The 18,212-nt window shown below is 36.7% G+C and overlaps 1 protein-coding gene across 1 annotated transcript in view; it reads right to left on the bottom strand.

The window, feature by feature from the left end:
• Nucleotides 1-18,212, bottom strand: part of DNAH6_1 (Dynein heavy chain 6, axonemal) — a gene marked incomplete at both ends in the record, with an annotated part of 89,659 nt that overhangs the window by 23,696 nt on the left and 47,751 nt on the right. Inside the window, 8 exons of the mRNA XM_051218640.1 lie at nt 92-496; nt 3,448-3,719; nt 4,546-4,699; nt 6,630-6,924; nt 8,318-8,604; nt 9,452-9,715; nt 12,196-12,266; nt 16,387-16,807. Coding sequence (XP_051070176.1) covers nt 92-496; nt 3,448-3,719; nt 4,546-4,699; nt 6,630-6,924; nt 8,318-8,604; nt 9,452-9,715; nt 12,196-12,266; nt 16,387-16,807 — 2,169 coding nt within the window. The remainder of the gene's footprint in view (nt 1-91; nt 497-3,447; nt 3,720-4,545; nt 4,700-6,629; nt 6,925-8,317; nt 8,605-9,451; nt 9,716-12,195; nt 12,267-16,386; nt 16,808-18,212) is intronic.

The raw sequence follows: 18,212 nt of genomic DNA, 5'->3' as shown, positions 1-18,212 counted from the left end.
AATTACACTCCTAAATATCAATGGGACGATTCATCAAAAATATTGTTTGATAAATTGTGCAACAATATTACAATGACCACGTTATACTTACTACACATGTTTGCCTAACAATAGAAGCTAATAATCCATCATGCCATTCAAATGTTAATTTATTTACTTCACCATATAATTCACCCATCGTTATAGATTTTGGATTTAAAACATACATTTTCACTGGTTGATATTCTGGTTTCTTATCCATGAATTCAGCTACATGTAAATTATTTAAAACTTTAGCTAAAACACGATAAATTGTAGTTTTTCCACCACCAGTTGGTCCAACTAACATTACTCCATGACGTACAATTAATGTTTCATAGAATTGTATTATTTTCAATACTTGTTCAGTAATAATTTGTAAATTCATATCTTGTAATACTGTTTCAATCTCTGCTAAAAATAATCCATAATCATGTTCTGGTAATGTAACATCAGGGAAAAGATCTTGTAAAATTGCCTATAGAAACGAAATAAATATTTACATTTTACTAAAAACTGTAATTTAAGATTATTTTATTAGAATAAATAATGAGACTATAATTTATAAATGAATCAATCTTACATACATACTTACGCCTGTTACTCCTAATGGAGCATAGGCTACCGACTAGCATTCTTCAACCCCCTCTGTCCTGGGCCTTCTTTTCTAGTTCCATACAATTCTTGTTCATTCTTCTCATATCTGTCAACATGTCTCGGTGTAATATGTTCTTTAGTCTTCCTCTTTCCATTTGGCCTTGAGGATTCCATGTGAGGGCTTGTCTTGTGACGCAGTTGGGTGCTTTCCTCAATGTGTGTCCTATCCACTAACAGCGCTTCTTCCTAATTTCTTCCTCTGCTGGGATCTGGTTTGTTCTTTCCCACAGTTGGTTTTTGCTAATAGTGTCCAGCCAACGGATCCGAAGTATTTTGTGTAGACAACTGTTAATAAACACCTGTATCTTCTGGATGATGGCTTTCGTAGTTTTCCAGGTTTCCACCCCATACAGTAGAACTGTGTTGACATTTGTATTGAAAATGCTGGTTTTGGTGTTGATTGATGGATAGCTGTTTTGATTTCCATATCTTGTTCAATTGTAGATATGCTGTTCTTGCTTTGCCGATCGGTGCATTCACATCTGCATCAGATTCACTATGTTCATCAATGATGCTGACCGGATATGTCAGTCAGTCAGTCAGCCAGCTACAACGTAGGACCAGGCACATATGTGCATCGGTCCAGGTTGCCATACCGCATCAGCACAACAAGATGAACACCGGATTCATAGCAGTGGTTAGGTCAAAGGTGGTAATAAATAAGAGGAAGATTGCATATAGAGATATAGTACAAGAAGAAAGAATTGGTTCGTAGAAAGAAAGATATGAAGTGATTTTAATCTCTTAGTTTAAGGGAAGACAGGGAGTGTATACACCGACGCCATTGTGATCGATTCTGAGCCGTCACCAAGAGTCTCCAACCATTGGTTACGAAAGTCACGTGGAACCCAACCAAGTAGTCTGCATCTATCAACATGGCTCAGACTAGAAGTTAGTGTCTTCAAGCACTGATGCCACGTTTTGGTTTGGCCGCCCCCGACTTTCTTCCAACCATCTCCAATACCGGATAGCATTGCACGTCGTGGTAATCGGTGTTCAGGCATACGTAACACGTGGCCCAACCATCTCAGTCGATGAAGATTCATAACCTCATCAACTGATTTACCATCATTCCCTAATACCCTGCCTCGAACCTCACTATTACTTACCCGGTGATCCCAGCAGACGCCAGCAATACTTCTAAGGCATCTGTGGTCAAATACTAATAGCTTACGGGTGTCTTCTACTCTTAATGGCCATGTTTCGCTGCCGTAAATTAAAACAGAACGGACTGCCGCGCAGTATACTCGTCCTTTTATTGATAAACGGATATCTCGCCTTCGCCAAAGGTGACGTAAGTTGGCAAAAGCCAAACGAGCTTTTCGAATCCGTGCTGAGATTTCGTCAGACACCAACCCATTAGGGCTGATCAGACTTCCAAGATAAGTGTTGTCAACGCGTTCCACCGGATATGTAAAGGTTTCTACATCTTCCAAAGCTTCTCCGTCAAGTGTGATTCGATCGATGCATGTTGTGTTGTATATGAGAATGTTGCTTTTACTGTTGTGTATGTTCAGACATACTGCTTCTGAGGTTGATACTACACTTTTCGTCTTCTCCTGCATTTGTTGCTGAGTGTGTGATAGAAGACCCAGATCATCTACGAAGTCTGGATCATCCAGCTTCATCCTATCTGTCCACTGTATCCCGTGCTTTGCTCAGGTGCTAACGTTTTCATGATCCAGTCAATCACCAGGAGAAAGAGAAAGGGTGAGAGTAAGCAACCTTGGCTGACGCCGGTCAAATGAATCAATCAGGTATAAGATAATAGATCTTGGGTTTTTGGCACGAAATTCATTCATTCGCAATTTGGCTAAATAGAGTTTTGGCATTTTAGTTGATATTAATTAGTGATGAAAACTCTCAATCTAATTCCTAACCATCAATCATAAGTCATAATTCTAATTCCTCACACACTGATTTATAACCTTCATTTGATCCTAGTTAATAGGTGAACATTCTCAGGGTCACTTTAGCATCGCTCAAAGATCATCCATAAATTATAATCTCACAGAATAAATTAATTTCTAATAATTGAATATATGATTCGATTTAAGCTGGATCATCATTGAAAACCTGGAAGCAGTGGGCGGTCGTTTAGTTCTAGTATGGCACTCTTCAGTAATGTGCATCCGCGATCCTTCATGCTGAAATCGAATCCAGGACTATCTGTCTCGTACAGAGTATTTCTGTTGTCATAAATAATTCTTCTAACATCTGTTATCATCTTATCATTTTGTTTTACACTGACTGATAGATTAAATATTTCATAATGAATGTATTGTTTGAGAGTCCTTTTGTTGATCAATGTTACTTACCATGGTGATTTAATCAAGGTGTCTTGGCTGAAATATTTATTCCAGATAGATTGTTTGAGAAACTGTAAAATCAATATCAACATATCTACTGAACTGAGAGTCATTAGGTTGTCTCCTTTAAGTAATTGATATCACTAGGTGTTCTACCTTATCATAGAAGAAAGGATTGGCTCTAAAATGAGCACACCTCATTTTGCTCCATTCTAAGGTCAGTGATAAAGTTTAAATAGTAAGGAATTTGTAGATCAAGAATAACTCATATGACAGATGTCTTTTTACAAACTGGATACTGTGTTCAAGATCATTTTGTTCAGAATCAAAGATTTGAGCTAAACCTGGAACTATGCAAACGAATTCTTCATGTTAAAACATTTAAAGATCAATGACATATTGTTCCTTCTAGACTCATCAGTCTGTGAAAATTTCACCAGTGGATCAAAATAGTTCAACTTACTGTAAATAGGATAGCATCTTGTTTAAGAAATTTCGGTAAATTACTATCTCTTAAAGCACGAATTAATACAACATCTTCTGGTTTATCAGGATTTTCACGTTTTAATGAACCAGCCATAACTAATACTGATTTTAATGCTCTCATACCAAAATCATAATGATCTTGTTGTGATAATTGTTCACTGCATAATTTATACATTTGTGTCATTTTTAATGCTAATGTTTTTGATGATTCAAATCCTTCAGAATAAAGTATAACTTCAGCAATAAGACCTATATATAAATAAAAAAAATATAACAAAGACGATAGAGAAACAGAGTGAAAGATAGAGAGCAATGCACATTTAAAAAGTTCTCAGGAAATCCTTCAGAAGTTGAGATTATGAGTCAATTGAAGCTAGACCGTCATGGAAAGCCTGGAAGCACTGGACGGCCGTTTCGTCCCCGCCTTGCGGGATTCAAACTCAGAACCTACTGGTCTCGCGCAAGAGCACTTAACCACTAGACTACTGAGCTGGCCGGCATCCAATGATGTTAATGTCTAACTTCAACTAATCTACAAAATTGACCGATACATCCACCATTGTCATCAGTGAGTTACTATCCCACCACAGACCTGGTTGAACTTCACTGATCACTGCTTCTCAAATGTTGAATTCTGTTAATCAAACAATAAGATATCGAAAAAATAATTATTAACGTGGGTCAGAAGATCTAGTGGGTACTCTGAAAGAATATAACGATAATGATATTTGCTGTCTTTTGAATCTTTTGATTCCAGTAACACTGTTCTGATGATCACTGACCGGCTAACAGTACTGTGTGATGATGATGTCTGATATAATATTCGATTAGCGGATCACTACAAATACACTATAGTTGATTCTGTTAACGGTTGTTTAAAGGAATCCCACTTATCTCCATCTAGTTATTAAAAAAAAACTCTATTTCGTATCATTTACTTAGTTAACTGATACGTCTTGTTTCAACTTCAATTATTAATTAAAAGACACTGATTGTCATGCTTCTAACATACAATAGAATATTCGTTTATACAAAATAGTTAATAATAATCTCTATAGTAACAAAAATGACTTACGGTAATCGGGTACCATCATAGAAATTGGACGGAATAATGATTTTAAATTATCAGGTAATTCTGTACGTCCAGCATAACCAGGATTCATTGTAATAAAAGCTGCACATGTTGGTACTAATTTAATTTCACGTCCTTCAAACATGAATCTTGCAACCTATATATTTTAAAAGAAAACTAACTAATGAAATTGATGGTTCAGATAAGTTGTTAGACATAAGTTTAATTCATGATTTTATTTAGCTCTACCACTTGTTGTTGAAAGATTGCCTGTTTTAAAATATGATCCAGAGGTTAAGCGTTCACGCAGGAAACCGAAGGCCCTGTGTTCGATTCCCGTGGGTGAGATCGTAGATGTGCACTGCTGAGGAGTTCCACAATAGGAGGAAACGGCCGTCCAATGCTTCCAGGTTTTCAGTGGTAGTGTAACACCGATTGGTTCATGACGACAATCAAAAACTTAATAATCTCTACAACCCTATACTGATAATATTATTTGATCTTAGAAGGAAAGAAATTCAGAAACAATAATGCATTTCTTAACTGAAATTTAATCAAACTCTGTGAACTAATTATTAATGAGAACTTAGATTCTACATGAATAGTAGTATATATGTGCGTGAAACTAAACACAAGATTACTAGTATAGGGATTGTGGAGATTATTAAGTTTTTTGATTGAGATCGTGAACCGATTGATTTTAGACCACCGTTGGAAACCTGGAAGCACTGGATGGCCGTTTCGCCCTATTGTGGGACTCCTCAGCAGTGCTCATCCACAATCCCGTTCGCGGGATTCGGACATAGGGCCTTCGGTCTCGTGTGCGAACACTTAACCTACTGGACCACTGAGCCGACATCCAATGATGATAGTGTCTAACATCAATCGGTTCATGATCTCAATCAAATGAACATAAAATTGTTTAGATACATAATAGATCACCTTCGAAGTTAGAGAATATGTGTGTAAATAAACTCCTGAGTGGTTAATAGACAAGTTATTAATGTATTGTAAAGTAGAGATGGTGATTCGGTTGATAAATCTGGAAACCTTCTTCATGATTAAAGTATTTATTATACATTTCCAATCTATCCATATTCAGTACGGAAAACAGTAAGATCAAAACACATTATCAATCTTTGAAGTCGTTTACTATTGGCTTTGAATGGTATAAGCAGCTGCAAACCACTTGAGTGGGGACAGCAGAATATCCCTTTTAAATGATTGATGAAATAATCCTGGATCTGAGATGCAAATGAATTCAATCAAAGTTCAATTTATGTGACTGAATAATTTATACTTGAAATTTGATTATTTTGAAATATCTTGCTATACCATAAGTGGTAAATAAATCTACGCTTCTATATGTAAAGTAAAAATATATAAAATTTATTTTTAACATGGATACAAACTTGGTCTGAGTTACAGTTGAGATGGCTGGGACACGTGTTACGTATGCCCAAACACCGACTGCCTCGACGTGCGACGTTCAGTGGTATAGAAGTAGACTGGAAGAAAGATAGGGGTGGCCAGAACAAAACACGGCGCAAATCCATGAAGTCACTGACAAGTGGACTAAGCCATGTTGGTAGGTGTAGACTACCTGGTTGGGATCCGCGAGATGATATCAACCGATGGTTAGAGACTGTGAATGACATGGCCCAAAATCGTTTGCAATGGCGCATATGCACACACTCTTTGAGTTCTCCCAAATTCTAATCTTCTGGATTCTTCATGTCCCTTTCTTTTTTCCTCTTCAGGCCCTAATGTTTCCGATTATTGCTTATACTCTTACTACCTCTACCACTACGGGATTTGACTCGACCACTGCATCTCTGTGCTAATGTGGTGTGGCAACTCGAACTGATGTACGTACGAAGTTCTACGTTGTTACTGACTGACTGATTGAGTTACAGACATGATACTCTTTTTAATTGTCACCATCTAGTCGATCGATGTATTGTGTACTCGGTAAGGGGGATATATTCGATTACTGATAAGCTCATTCACAGAGTACTATTCAAGTTTATGTAGCACGGTAATAACAGTAACAATTTGATAAGGAAAAAAGAGAAACTATTACTCACTCGTGCAGCTTTAGCATTTCGAATAGTGATCAATTGTTGAGCAATAACAGACAATACTTCAATATCAATACGATTAAATTCATCAAAACAACACCATGCCCCAGATTGAGCTAAACCAGAAAAGAAACGACCCATCATTTTGTAATCTAAACCATCGGAACAATTGAAAACAACACATTGTTTTGCTACAGATTTAGCTAAATCTTTAGTTGTCTCCGTTTTACCAGTACCAGCTGGACCAGCGGGTGCACCGCCTAAATCTAATTGTAATGCACCCATTAAACATAAATAACATCTAAAACAAAATAAAAGAAATAAAAGAATTAAATTGCTGCCAACTGTGATATACAGAATAATATCTATTTCACCTTAAGTTGAAACTCTTCAGTAGTATATAACCATAATGTATGCCATTATGGAATCTATAGCCTACTAGTCCCATTATGAGCAAAGTACCTTCCGACAATTAAAGCAGAGTTCAATAGTAAAGTGATTTTCCAAATTGTTTAGCGATCATTTCATGTCATCAGTGAGATGTTGTTTTTTGCTTTCAGCGTAATCATACTCCACCTCTCATGGGCGATTTTTATGCTACATCCTGTTCCATCGAAAACCTATCTGTATGTAGTTTCATATTTGGGTCTCTATGAGATGTTCAATTCATCTTAATAAAATGTTGAGTTATAAACTTAACATAAATATAAATTGCTTGATCACTACTTAAATAATATGTAATCTAGTTTAACAATTTCTCGTTACTTGTCATTAAACCATCGCTCCTTAACAACTACATTGATAAGAAATCTTAGTTCAGAGTAAAATCAGAGAATAACGAAACTCACAAAGTCATTATATCAAGTATAATGAATTAGTAAATCGTCGGTTTATGCTGATGATGTCGTTCAAAAGAACGATGAAAGCTCCACGATCAAACCATCCAGCTTAGAGGACAAAACTCCATCAAAATCATCCACCTGAGCTACAAATTTTCTTCACCATCTCAGATCCTAATATATCACGATAGGTTTATGAAAAAGAAGTTAGCTTAAACTTCATTCATTCTAACACTCCATGTCGAGTCGTTTATTCAAATTAGTTTGATCTCTAATAAATTCAGTGGTGTGGTAGATCTTATTACGTAACGAGGATTGTAGGATAAAATTTTAAGATATTTGATATCAAAAACGTTTAATTTACATTTTGATCAGAATGGGGTTTGTGAAGATTGTAGTGACTTTAATAGTTGAATTCATGAATCAATTTAAGCTAGATCATCATTGAAAAACTGGAAGCAATGGGCGGCCGTTTCGTTTTGATATAGGACTCCTCAGCAGTGTGCATCCACGATCCTGCATGTTGAACTCGAACCCAGGACCTTCGGTTTCGCGCTAGAACGCTTGATCTCTAGACCACTGAGCTGTTACTCAATAGTCTTAATGTCTAACTTCAATCGACCCATGAATTTACATTTGACATTATTGTTATTATCGTTGCATTCACCTGAGATGATGGTCTGTTTTTGATTTCCCCATGCATATCCATGAAGCCATGTAGATTTGAGTCTTAACTTTGAATAAACATTCATTGAATTCGTCAAGGTTTTCAAAATTTCCCCTACTAACATTAATTCATAATAAGAATTGTATAATATATGTCTTCATCAAAAATAACCTTAGTCTAATACTTACCTATCGGTCAATGGAGTGATTACTAGACGAGGTGATGCACCTAAATATTCATAACCATAAATATAACATGCACTGGCCATTTTTACAACACATGTATCTAAATCTAAATCCCAATAATATCTAAGTTGACGTTGCCAATCAAAATTATCTAATGAATCAACTTTATTATTGACTAATTCTGTAACCATATCACGTGCATGTACATCAATTGTAATTAAAGCACATAGAAGTGAACGAAATAATTTTGGTAATTCTCCACGTACTAAAGTAGCAAGTTTGTTAAGTCCCTAAAATTTGAAAGAAAAGGTTAAAGATAAATAGTATTGTCAGTATAGAGTTGTGAAGATTATTCAATTTTTGACTGAGATCATGAACCGATTGATGTTAGACCATCATTGAGAACATGGAAGCACTAGATGGCCTATTGTGAGACTCTTCAGCAGTACGCACTCACGATCCCACGAGGAGTCCCACAATAGGACGAAACGGCTGTCCAGTGCTCCTAGGTTTTCAATGGTGATCTGGCATCAATCGGCTCATGATCTCTATCAAATACTAATGTATATTAATAAGGTTGAATAAATTGATTCAGTTTTTATTCAGTTGATATGAGCTGACTAATTTACCGGAATAAAATCCTTCATCATAGAGTCAGTAACAACGTCTATGATCTACTAGTTAGAACCTTTCAAGATTGCAAGCATTTCTTGATTATTAATATTATATATTATGGAAAAGACATCAACGAAAGCTTTCTAGCGGTTACTATCAATCACTTTACAAGTTAACGACACATACTAACTATCTAACACTTAACGAAACTGTTTTACAGTTGGTTAGTGATAATTTGGATAAACTGAATTCCACGAAGCACACTATCCTTAAGCAATTCTCAAAGTTGTCAATCACAATATAGCTGGTTACTTATTGGTTGGTGCATGGCAATGAACATTAATAACTGACAAGATCATGTACAATTTTTCAGAATGATCTGTCTCAGAAGTACTAATCAGTTAAGGATAATTGGAAAACTGTATACTTGTCAATGAAGTAGTACTAAAATGATGGTTTTTCTTTATGGAAAGATCACTAGTGTGAAAAATCCCACCAATTTGTCTAAAATAACCTACTTACTGTATAGCATTTCGCTTCATATTCTTTTAAACCATCAAGACGATCTTCTGGGAGAGGATCTTCCAAAATTAACGTGATATCACGTGACCACATTAATTGTTCTACTGTTAAAACAATTTGATTTGCATGTGCTTTAAGCCATTCTTCACGATGTAAACTTTCAAAATCATTTATAGCAATTTTCATTAATTTACGAAGATTTGTAAACATTGCTTCTTCAACTTTACCTAACCAATCTTCAACATTGCCTCTAGCTTTCAAACCCTTTAATAAAAGTGGAAAAATACAGAATATACATATTAACAGAACATACTAAGACATAACAATGTGATTATGAATTATCTTGTGAATCAGTGACTCACTGAAGACAATAGTGGACCGTGGTACAATGTCATGAATTGGTTGAAGTTAGACATTAACATCGTTGGATACCGGCTCAGAGGTCTAGAGGTTAAGCATTAGCGCACAAGATCCAAGGTCTTGGATTTGAGTCCAGCATGCTGGACCGTGGATGAGCGCTGCTAAGGAGTTTCATGCTAGGACGAAACGGCTGTCCACTGCTTCCAGGTTTCCCATGGCGGTCAACCTTTAATCGACTCAAGAATCCGACTATTAAATTATCTTACAGTTAGTAAACGGTAAATCTTGAACAGAAATATCAGACAGGAAATAATTAGTAAAGCTCGTGTTTCTAACAGCTATAACAAAGTTACAATAAGTGAAGAACTACTGAAAACTAGAAATTTCTATGGAAAAATTTAAGTTGGAAGTTAGAAAATCATTCAACGATAACATGAAATGCATAGAATTAAACTTTCATTCAACTTAAATAAAGTTGGTAATCTATCCTAGGAGATTTAAACTCAGTGGGTGATTGATAACTTGCTTATGACAAGACTGACAGATTTTGGTCGCCCATGTGATTATGAATATGTTATGCTAACAGATCTCAGACGACATCCATCCAATCCTCCTTGGTTTAAAATAATTGATCGATTGATTGAGGTCTGGTATAAAAAACCCTTGAATAAAATTGTATATTTACTTTGAATACATTAGTGAAGATGATGATTTATTGAATCCATTACAATTAATGTGGAAAAATAATAGTCTCTTCAACTTTATCCACTATCTCTAAACGTTTATCTTTAATTCAGCATAATAGACCGACTTATTTAAATAGTTTTTTTAACACATTCTTTTAACTAAGTCATTTTATGTAGAAACCTGAAAATGGATAGTGGCTAGCAGTGAAATTTAGGACGCGCGTTTCGTCCTATTTAGGACTCGTCAGCTGGATGTGTATGCACCCCAGAGTCAACGTTCACTCCGAGACTCGAACCCAGTATCGTTCACCATTTCCCACTGCTGGCCACCATCAATTTTTGTTTAAAAAGCTTGTGACTTAAGGCAATAGCGATGCGATCTGCACAGGATGCATATATGACAATAAGATACTGATCAATTGCAGACCTAAACAACAATCGGATTATACAAGCAAATAACACCAAGTGAATTTATAGAGTTCTAGTTGACTTCAGTTTATAGTTTAGAAAATTCATTGGAATTCAGTAGAAATGTTACATACTGTGGTGTGTGTGGTGTAAAATTGTATTACTTCTACCAAACGATCTATAAAGAGGTGCTTGGTACTACTGTAGATAACTCATCTAGATAGTTATTTTTAACAGTAAATGTACAGACAATAATAGTTTAGTTTACAGTAGTATACAAGTTGTAAATGTTGCTTTTAATCAGTTCCCAATCAAAATTTTTAGGATATGATATGATTTTTAAATTCACTTGGTATTGTTTGATTCAATCTTCTCATTGATGCTCAAGACTGCAATCGATCAGTCTCTTATTGGCATATGTGCATCTTGTGCGTATTGCCTCGATATATTCTTAATTCATAAGCATTCTAAGCAAAGATGGATAGTGGCTAGTAGTGAAATTCAGGTACATCCATCTAACGAGCCTTAAATAGGACGAAACTCGCGTCCTGGATTCTACTGCTAACCACTATCCATCTTTGATCTAATTGTAATTTTTTAAAAATCTAATGTTAATACCTATAGAATATAGTTATATCATGAACAACAACTAGAAAGTTAACATCACTTTGATATGGTACAGTTCAAGCATTAATAACTTCATAGACCTTTTCCATGTCTTAATCCTACCTGACCTAGAAATTACAGTAGAATTCTAAATAACAGTTTATTAGTTATGTAGCTAGAAAATGATAACATGTAACTCTGACCAGTTTATTAGTTACTATCTCCCACATTCATAGCCACTTTTAGCTAAATCTTTGTACAAATGTTATTTTCTATTTTATGTTATGATGTAGTGTCTGTTTGGTGTGTATATAAACTCCAGTATGTTTGAAATATCATGATTTATATCGCAAAGTCTGAGATTGATATTCTGGACTTAATAGGTCAGGCTAGGTGGAAAGTAGGACCGATAAAAACTATAGACTGCTCGTACTTGTTTTATACGTCATTGGTTCGGTTGGTAATTCACTATTCTCTAATTGACAGTATCATTACGTTAGACATTGAGAGGAGCATAAACCCACAAGTTATAACAACTCTAGTTTAGTGAATAGTACTATAAATAGTATAATCGTCTGATGGGTTTAAGTGTGAACATAGTTGATCAACCTAAAATAGATCTAAAAGAAAAATAAACGTTTAAGTTATGATCAGTCTTAAACATTGAATCAAATTATAGATTACTTTGCCGAGTGAGACACGTTCACCTTCAGGTGAAAGCATAGCCAATATATCATTGGTATAAACAGGCTCATCTAAAAAGAAAAAAAGAATAGAACTATTATGATTTGGATAGAATGTTTTAGAAACACTGACTAGTTGGTTAAACTATGAAAAAGAAACATAAACAATCTTGAAAAGAATCAAGGTTTGAGATTGTAATTTATAGGGATACTACCTTTAACTCAGGGTTTGAAAAGTCGGAAAAGTGAAAATTTGGCAAATGCGTTAAAAATGATCTTGGTGGTCTAGTAATCGTATTGCGACAACAAACAATGGGTTTTAAGCGTTATTTAAACCCTAATGCTTCAGGCTGAGCTATTTCGTTTACTATCCTACATATGTGTTGTATACAATACAAGCTATATGGCTATGTAGAGCTGAAGATCTCATATGAGAATAGAGGTTCGCCATTGATATTGTGGATGGTTCGACATTACTTTGGCAAGTTTCGCTGCCTGTCCATGCACAAAATTCGTTTGCTGGTTAACCGGTTTCATTCACAGTGGTGGTTGCTTCTCAGTGTTTTCAAGGGCCATTGTCATTCGGACATTGTAAGGCATATCACCATTGCTAACACTAATGAGTTTGACTATCGTGTAAGTGGAATAGGTCAGGTTCGGCCTGTTCGTGCTGTGCATCATTGATTCACGCGACCATTGATCGGAATAACTATACATGTGACATGAATGTGTGTATGAATGGTGCGAATTTTCCACCAGGTTGCTTGGTACCTGTGTGGTTGCGCCACAGGATTGAGCTGTACTATTCAGGTTGTAGTGTTAAAGTCTATATGGTGTGTGGTTCTCCTGTGAAGTGGGATTGATATGTATTGCTCGGGTTATAAAATATAAATCTGGGTGGTGTCTGGCTCTTCTGTTAAACGAGACTGAGTTGTACTGTTTGGGTTGTCACATGGAAGTCTGGATAGTGTCTGGTTCTCCTGAAAACAAATGTGAAATTACCCCGGCTCACAAAGGTCTATTATATAACTATATTATAAAACTATAATTTATGGATGACCTTTGAGTGACACAAAATTGACCTTGAGAATGTCTACCTAATAACTAGGACTAAATGAGGATTATAAACCAGCACCAAAACTTCAGACCTATTATCTTATATCTGATTGGTTCGTTCACAATTTATGGTCTTAGTCAAATTTAATAACTAACCTAGGAAAAAGTTACATGAAGAAAGAGAGTAATCAATATAGTTTGTAAACTGATTTGATTATGTAGGTTTCGTAGCTGTGATCTTCAAGCTGTTTTTAGAAACTAATGATCAAATACTTTACACTAATATGAATTCGATTTAGCTGTTATGTTGTAATTATGGATATTGAATACTTGAAATCTAAAGAAACTGTGATTTTGAAAGAATGATTATTCTCAATAAAGAACAACTATAGTTTACTCTACGAAAAAAGCTGATTGTATAAGAAAGTTCTGCTCATCATCCAACCCCACATTAACTGACCTAATTAAAAAAACAATCATTTTTGCAGTAATTTACAATGTGTCGCTCAATTTGATGGATTAGTTGAAGTTAAACATTAACACCGTTGGATGCCGGCCAGCTCAGGGGTCTAGTGGTTAAAAGCTCGCGAGCGAAACCAGTAGGCCCTGGGTTCGAATCTCACTGGAGGCGAGGTCGTGGATGCGCACTGTTGAGGAGTCCCACAATAGGACGAAACGGCCGTGGAGTGCTTCCATGTTTTCCATGGTGGTCTAGCTTCAACTGACTCATGATCTTAACCATTGAAATTGATAATTAGTTAACAAAAACCTTTATTATTAGGGAGAAATACAAAAACCAGTATTACATAGAATTACTACAAAAGTATTCTGTGTGGCATCATCGACGAACGCGGAGGATCTGGTGCAGATGTAAAGGTAAGAACTGGCAAAGCAAGGACAACATTCTTGCAGGTGAAAAACATATAGAACTAAAAACAACCGTCAACCAACATCAAAGTCACAATCTTCAATATGGACGTCAAGAAATTTCTACTGTTCAATATTCATCATCAATATTCAATGTCCCCAAATGCCCTGGTACGGCCAAGAGCGCAAGAGTCAACTCTCCCTCTCGAAATGGTCTCATATGGCCACTCGTATACAGCCACTTCCAGGGAAGTCTTACTCACTCCCTTCTCGCAGTTTGAGAGGAAGAAAAGCGAATGTCCGGCTCTTTAACCGGGTTGGTGAACACGGAGAGTCCATCTAAGGGAGTTGGAAAACCCTGATTCCAAACTAATGGTGTGTATGGACTCCAGTATCCTGAAGGACCAAATGACATATAAAGCAATTATTAGTCATCGACTATCAAAGAACAACATCTCCTCACGATGCCCCACTGTCTTGTGGATCAGATCTTTAGGTCGAAAGCTCCGGATGTGACCCCCTAAGAAAACCACCTTCTTCAGTTTAGGCACCCGGATAGTATCACAGCCCATGCACGAATGAAGTGACTTGTGTAGCTCATATCGTATTCGATGCCTCTTTATACTAATATTTATGTATTCAAATAAATAAATAATAATCATGGTTTTGATAGAGTTTTGCTCTTTGAGTTGGATGGTTTGGTCGTGGAGCTTCCATCATTCCTCTAAATGACATCACCAGCACAAACTTCAAATAGAAGTGAAGTGTTTGAATTTCTGAATATGCGTTTCACAGCTTGTTGTGTACACCATGACGTTGATTGGTTCCTGTTGACCTTAAACTTGTCATTGTTTACTTCTTTGGTTTGATTTTTGTTCCTATATATGTGCATAATTTTCCTGGTTGGTTGATAAATTGGATCGATCTCAATGTGCTTGTTGATTGCTGATTGAGCTGACTGCCAAGCTTCTGAAAATTCTCTGGCGTTTTTAGAATTTCCTCTATGCAGGATTTCCACATCTTTCCAGTCAAGTGAGCGTCCGCAGTTGTCCACATGCATTGTTGTAAGCGAGGATATGTCATGGCGTTTGACTGCTAACTGATGTTCATGCAGGCGAAGATGAAGAGAGCGTCCACTTTGTCCGATGTAGTGTTTTTCGCAGTTGGCACAATTTATTTTGTAGATGATGTATGATTTGTCTTCCTTTGTTATTTGATCCTTTGGTTTGCATAGAATTGATTGTAGTGACTTTGTCGGTTTGTGTGCCACACCTACCCCGAAGGCTTTTAGCAGTCTCGTCGTGGTTTCTGATATGCCTTCTATGTGTGGTAGGGCGATCCTTTTGTTGATTTCTGTGCTTGACTTACGTTCTGACGCTGCGTGCTGTTGGTATTTTCTGATGAAGTTGATTAGGTAGCCATTCTTTTAAAATACGTCCTTCAGGTATTTCTCTTCCTTTTATCGTGCTGCCAGTGTGTCCTCGGCCTTTTGAACAAAGTTTGTACGCAGTTGATTTTGTGAGCTCTTGGGTTGTTGCTATTGTAGTTGAGAATTCGATCTGTATGGGTTGGTTTCTTATACACTTGAGTTTCCTGTTTTCCTATTTCGGTTCTAGTGATTCAGTCTCGTCTGCTGTTACGGGTATGAGGGCTTATGCCACTTCCCGGCTGCCCACACCATGGAGGGGTATTTGTTGAGGAACCCGAAAAGGATGTTGGATTAATGTTGGCCCTAACGACCTGTGAGCGTGACCGCAGAGCCCAAGGGACAACTGCTTGAGGCCGGTCGCGCACGGCCTTTTCGTGGGAGGTTTTTGACGTGTTAGCTCCGTTCTTCAAAGGGCCTTACCGTCGGAGACGGAGATCTGTGAGGTAAGGTGAGGTGTGACATTTTTAGGGTCGACCTTTTCTAACCCCTTCCTTCCTTGTGAGAAGGTAGCATCGCTGTAGATGCTGATTGTCCGAGGGAAACACCTTACTGATATCACACCCCTCTATAGTCAGCAGTACGACTTCGCCCTCAGACCTTGAGTTGCTGCTTTTAGTCTTACCGTTCTCCAATCGACCCCCCTGGCATAGTAGAATCTACAGGAACATATGTTCCAGCCAATATAGCTCGGTTGGGTCATCACGATAGGCAAGCCCGACCACCGCGTTAAGGTAGCAACTACGGTCGGGTTCTAGTGATTAATAATAATAACCATGGTTATTTTAACAACAACAACAACAAAAAACAACAAGAAAATCAAAATCAAACTAATATGATTACCTTTATTCATAGAATCTGATGTTATACCAAATTCTAATTTCATAATAGCATCAAAACATTTTCTTAAATGTGGTTGTACAGCTAATGGATTACGGGTTTGTGCTAAAATTTCTAATAATTCATCATTAGATAAAAAATAAAATCGTGGAAATATAGAACGTTTTGATTCTAAATAAGCTTCAAGACATTTTTGTATTTGATCTAATAATTGATTATTATTACGTAATGTATCATATAAACCAGGTTGTGTTGCAGCACGTATAGCTAATGGAAATTTTTGTATTTTACGCATTATATCTTTATATGATTTATCAACAGACATAAAACTTTTTGATTCACTAGGTAATTGACGTTGTATATCTGGTGCAGAAAATATACTTTCTAAATATAACCAACTTCGTTGACATTTCATCCATTCATCCTTGAAGTAAAAGAAAAATTTTTAAAGCAATCAATAAAGTTGTAAATATTATGGAGTTATAAATTCATCTAAGACAACCATCAAAAATCCTGCTCAGTAGCAGGCACTCACGACTCAAAGTCAGAAGGAATGAGGGAGGTTGATTTTGAATACAGTGGTCTTGAGTGCTGTTAGAAGAGGTATGAGGGTGGTTGTCACTTTCCGGTTGCCCGTACTGTGAAAGAGTTTTTCTGAAAGTACCTCTTAGTGACTTGAGAGCGTGACCACAGTGTCCAAGGGACAACTGCTTGAGGTCAGTCACACACGACCTTGTTGTGAGTAATTTTTGTGTTAGCTCCGTACTTGTTGAAACCTTACCGATGGAGATGGATATCCATGGGATAAGGTGAGGTGTGCATTTTTAGGGACGATCCATTCTAACCCCACCCCTTCTTATGGGAAGGTAGCATCTCTGTTATACTGGTTGTCTGAAGGAAATACATTACTGCGATCAAACCTCTGTACAGTCAGCAGTACCACTTCGCCTTCGGATCTTTGGTTTGTTGCTTTTAGTCTTACCGCTCTTCAACCGACCTGTCTGACATGGTAGGACCTTGAGGAACGATTGTTCCAACCAGTATAGATCGGTTGCTTCGTCACGATAGGCAAGCCCGACCACCACGTCAAGGTAGCAACAACGGTCGGGACTGGAAATAGGACCCAGGACCTTAAGTATTGCATGTAAATACTTAACCTCTATAACACTGAGAAGGGTTGTGCAATATCATGGATCAGATGAAGTTAGGCTAGTACATCATCGGATTTCAGTTTAGCTGTCTATAGGTTTAGACGTTTACACACGAGATCTAAGGTGCTGGGCTTCATTCCTGGTTGTGGGATTGTTGATGTATACTGTTGAGTAGTCTTGTACTAGGACAAAACGACTGTCCATTTTTATCAGGTTTTTGATGGTCGGTTCGTAATCTAAAAAAAAATCACTTAATAAAACGATGTACAATATGCTAGACTGTAACACTGATTATTTTTTATTCTAAAAAAATTATTGAACGTAATTCTTTATAGTTAACGTTTTCAGTGATACAAATAAACTATCATGCAAAGCGCGGATATGATTACATAATCAATTATTATTGGGTTTCAGCGTCACTACTCTGAAATATCACTTAATCCTACTATGAAAGCAAATAACTTAGCATGCTGACGTATGTGGTAGGTAAATGCTGGAAATATACTTTCTGAATGTTTTAGAAGATACATGTGGTGAAGTTTATTTCTCGAAGTTTCCTTACAAACGAATTCAATAAATTGACAGTCCTCGTGATCAGTGTAACTTCTGATGCAGACTACTTGGTTGGGGTCCGTGTGACTATCGTAACCAATGGTCGGAGACTCTGGGTGACATGGA

The sequence above is a fragment of the Schistosoma haematobium genome, chromosome ZW (genome assembly GCF_000699445.3).
Source record: "Schistosoma haematobium chromosome ZW, whole genome shotgun sequence".
In the NCBI taxonomy this organism is placed as follows: Eukaryota; Metazoa; Platyhelminthes; class Trematoda; order Strigeidida; family Schistosomatidae; genus Schistosoma; species Schistosoma haematobium.
This window is presented reverse-complemented; position numbering and strand designations above follow the sequence as displayed.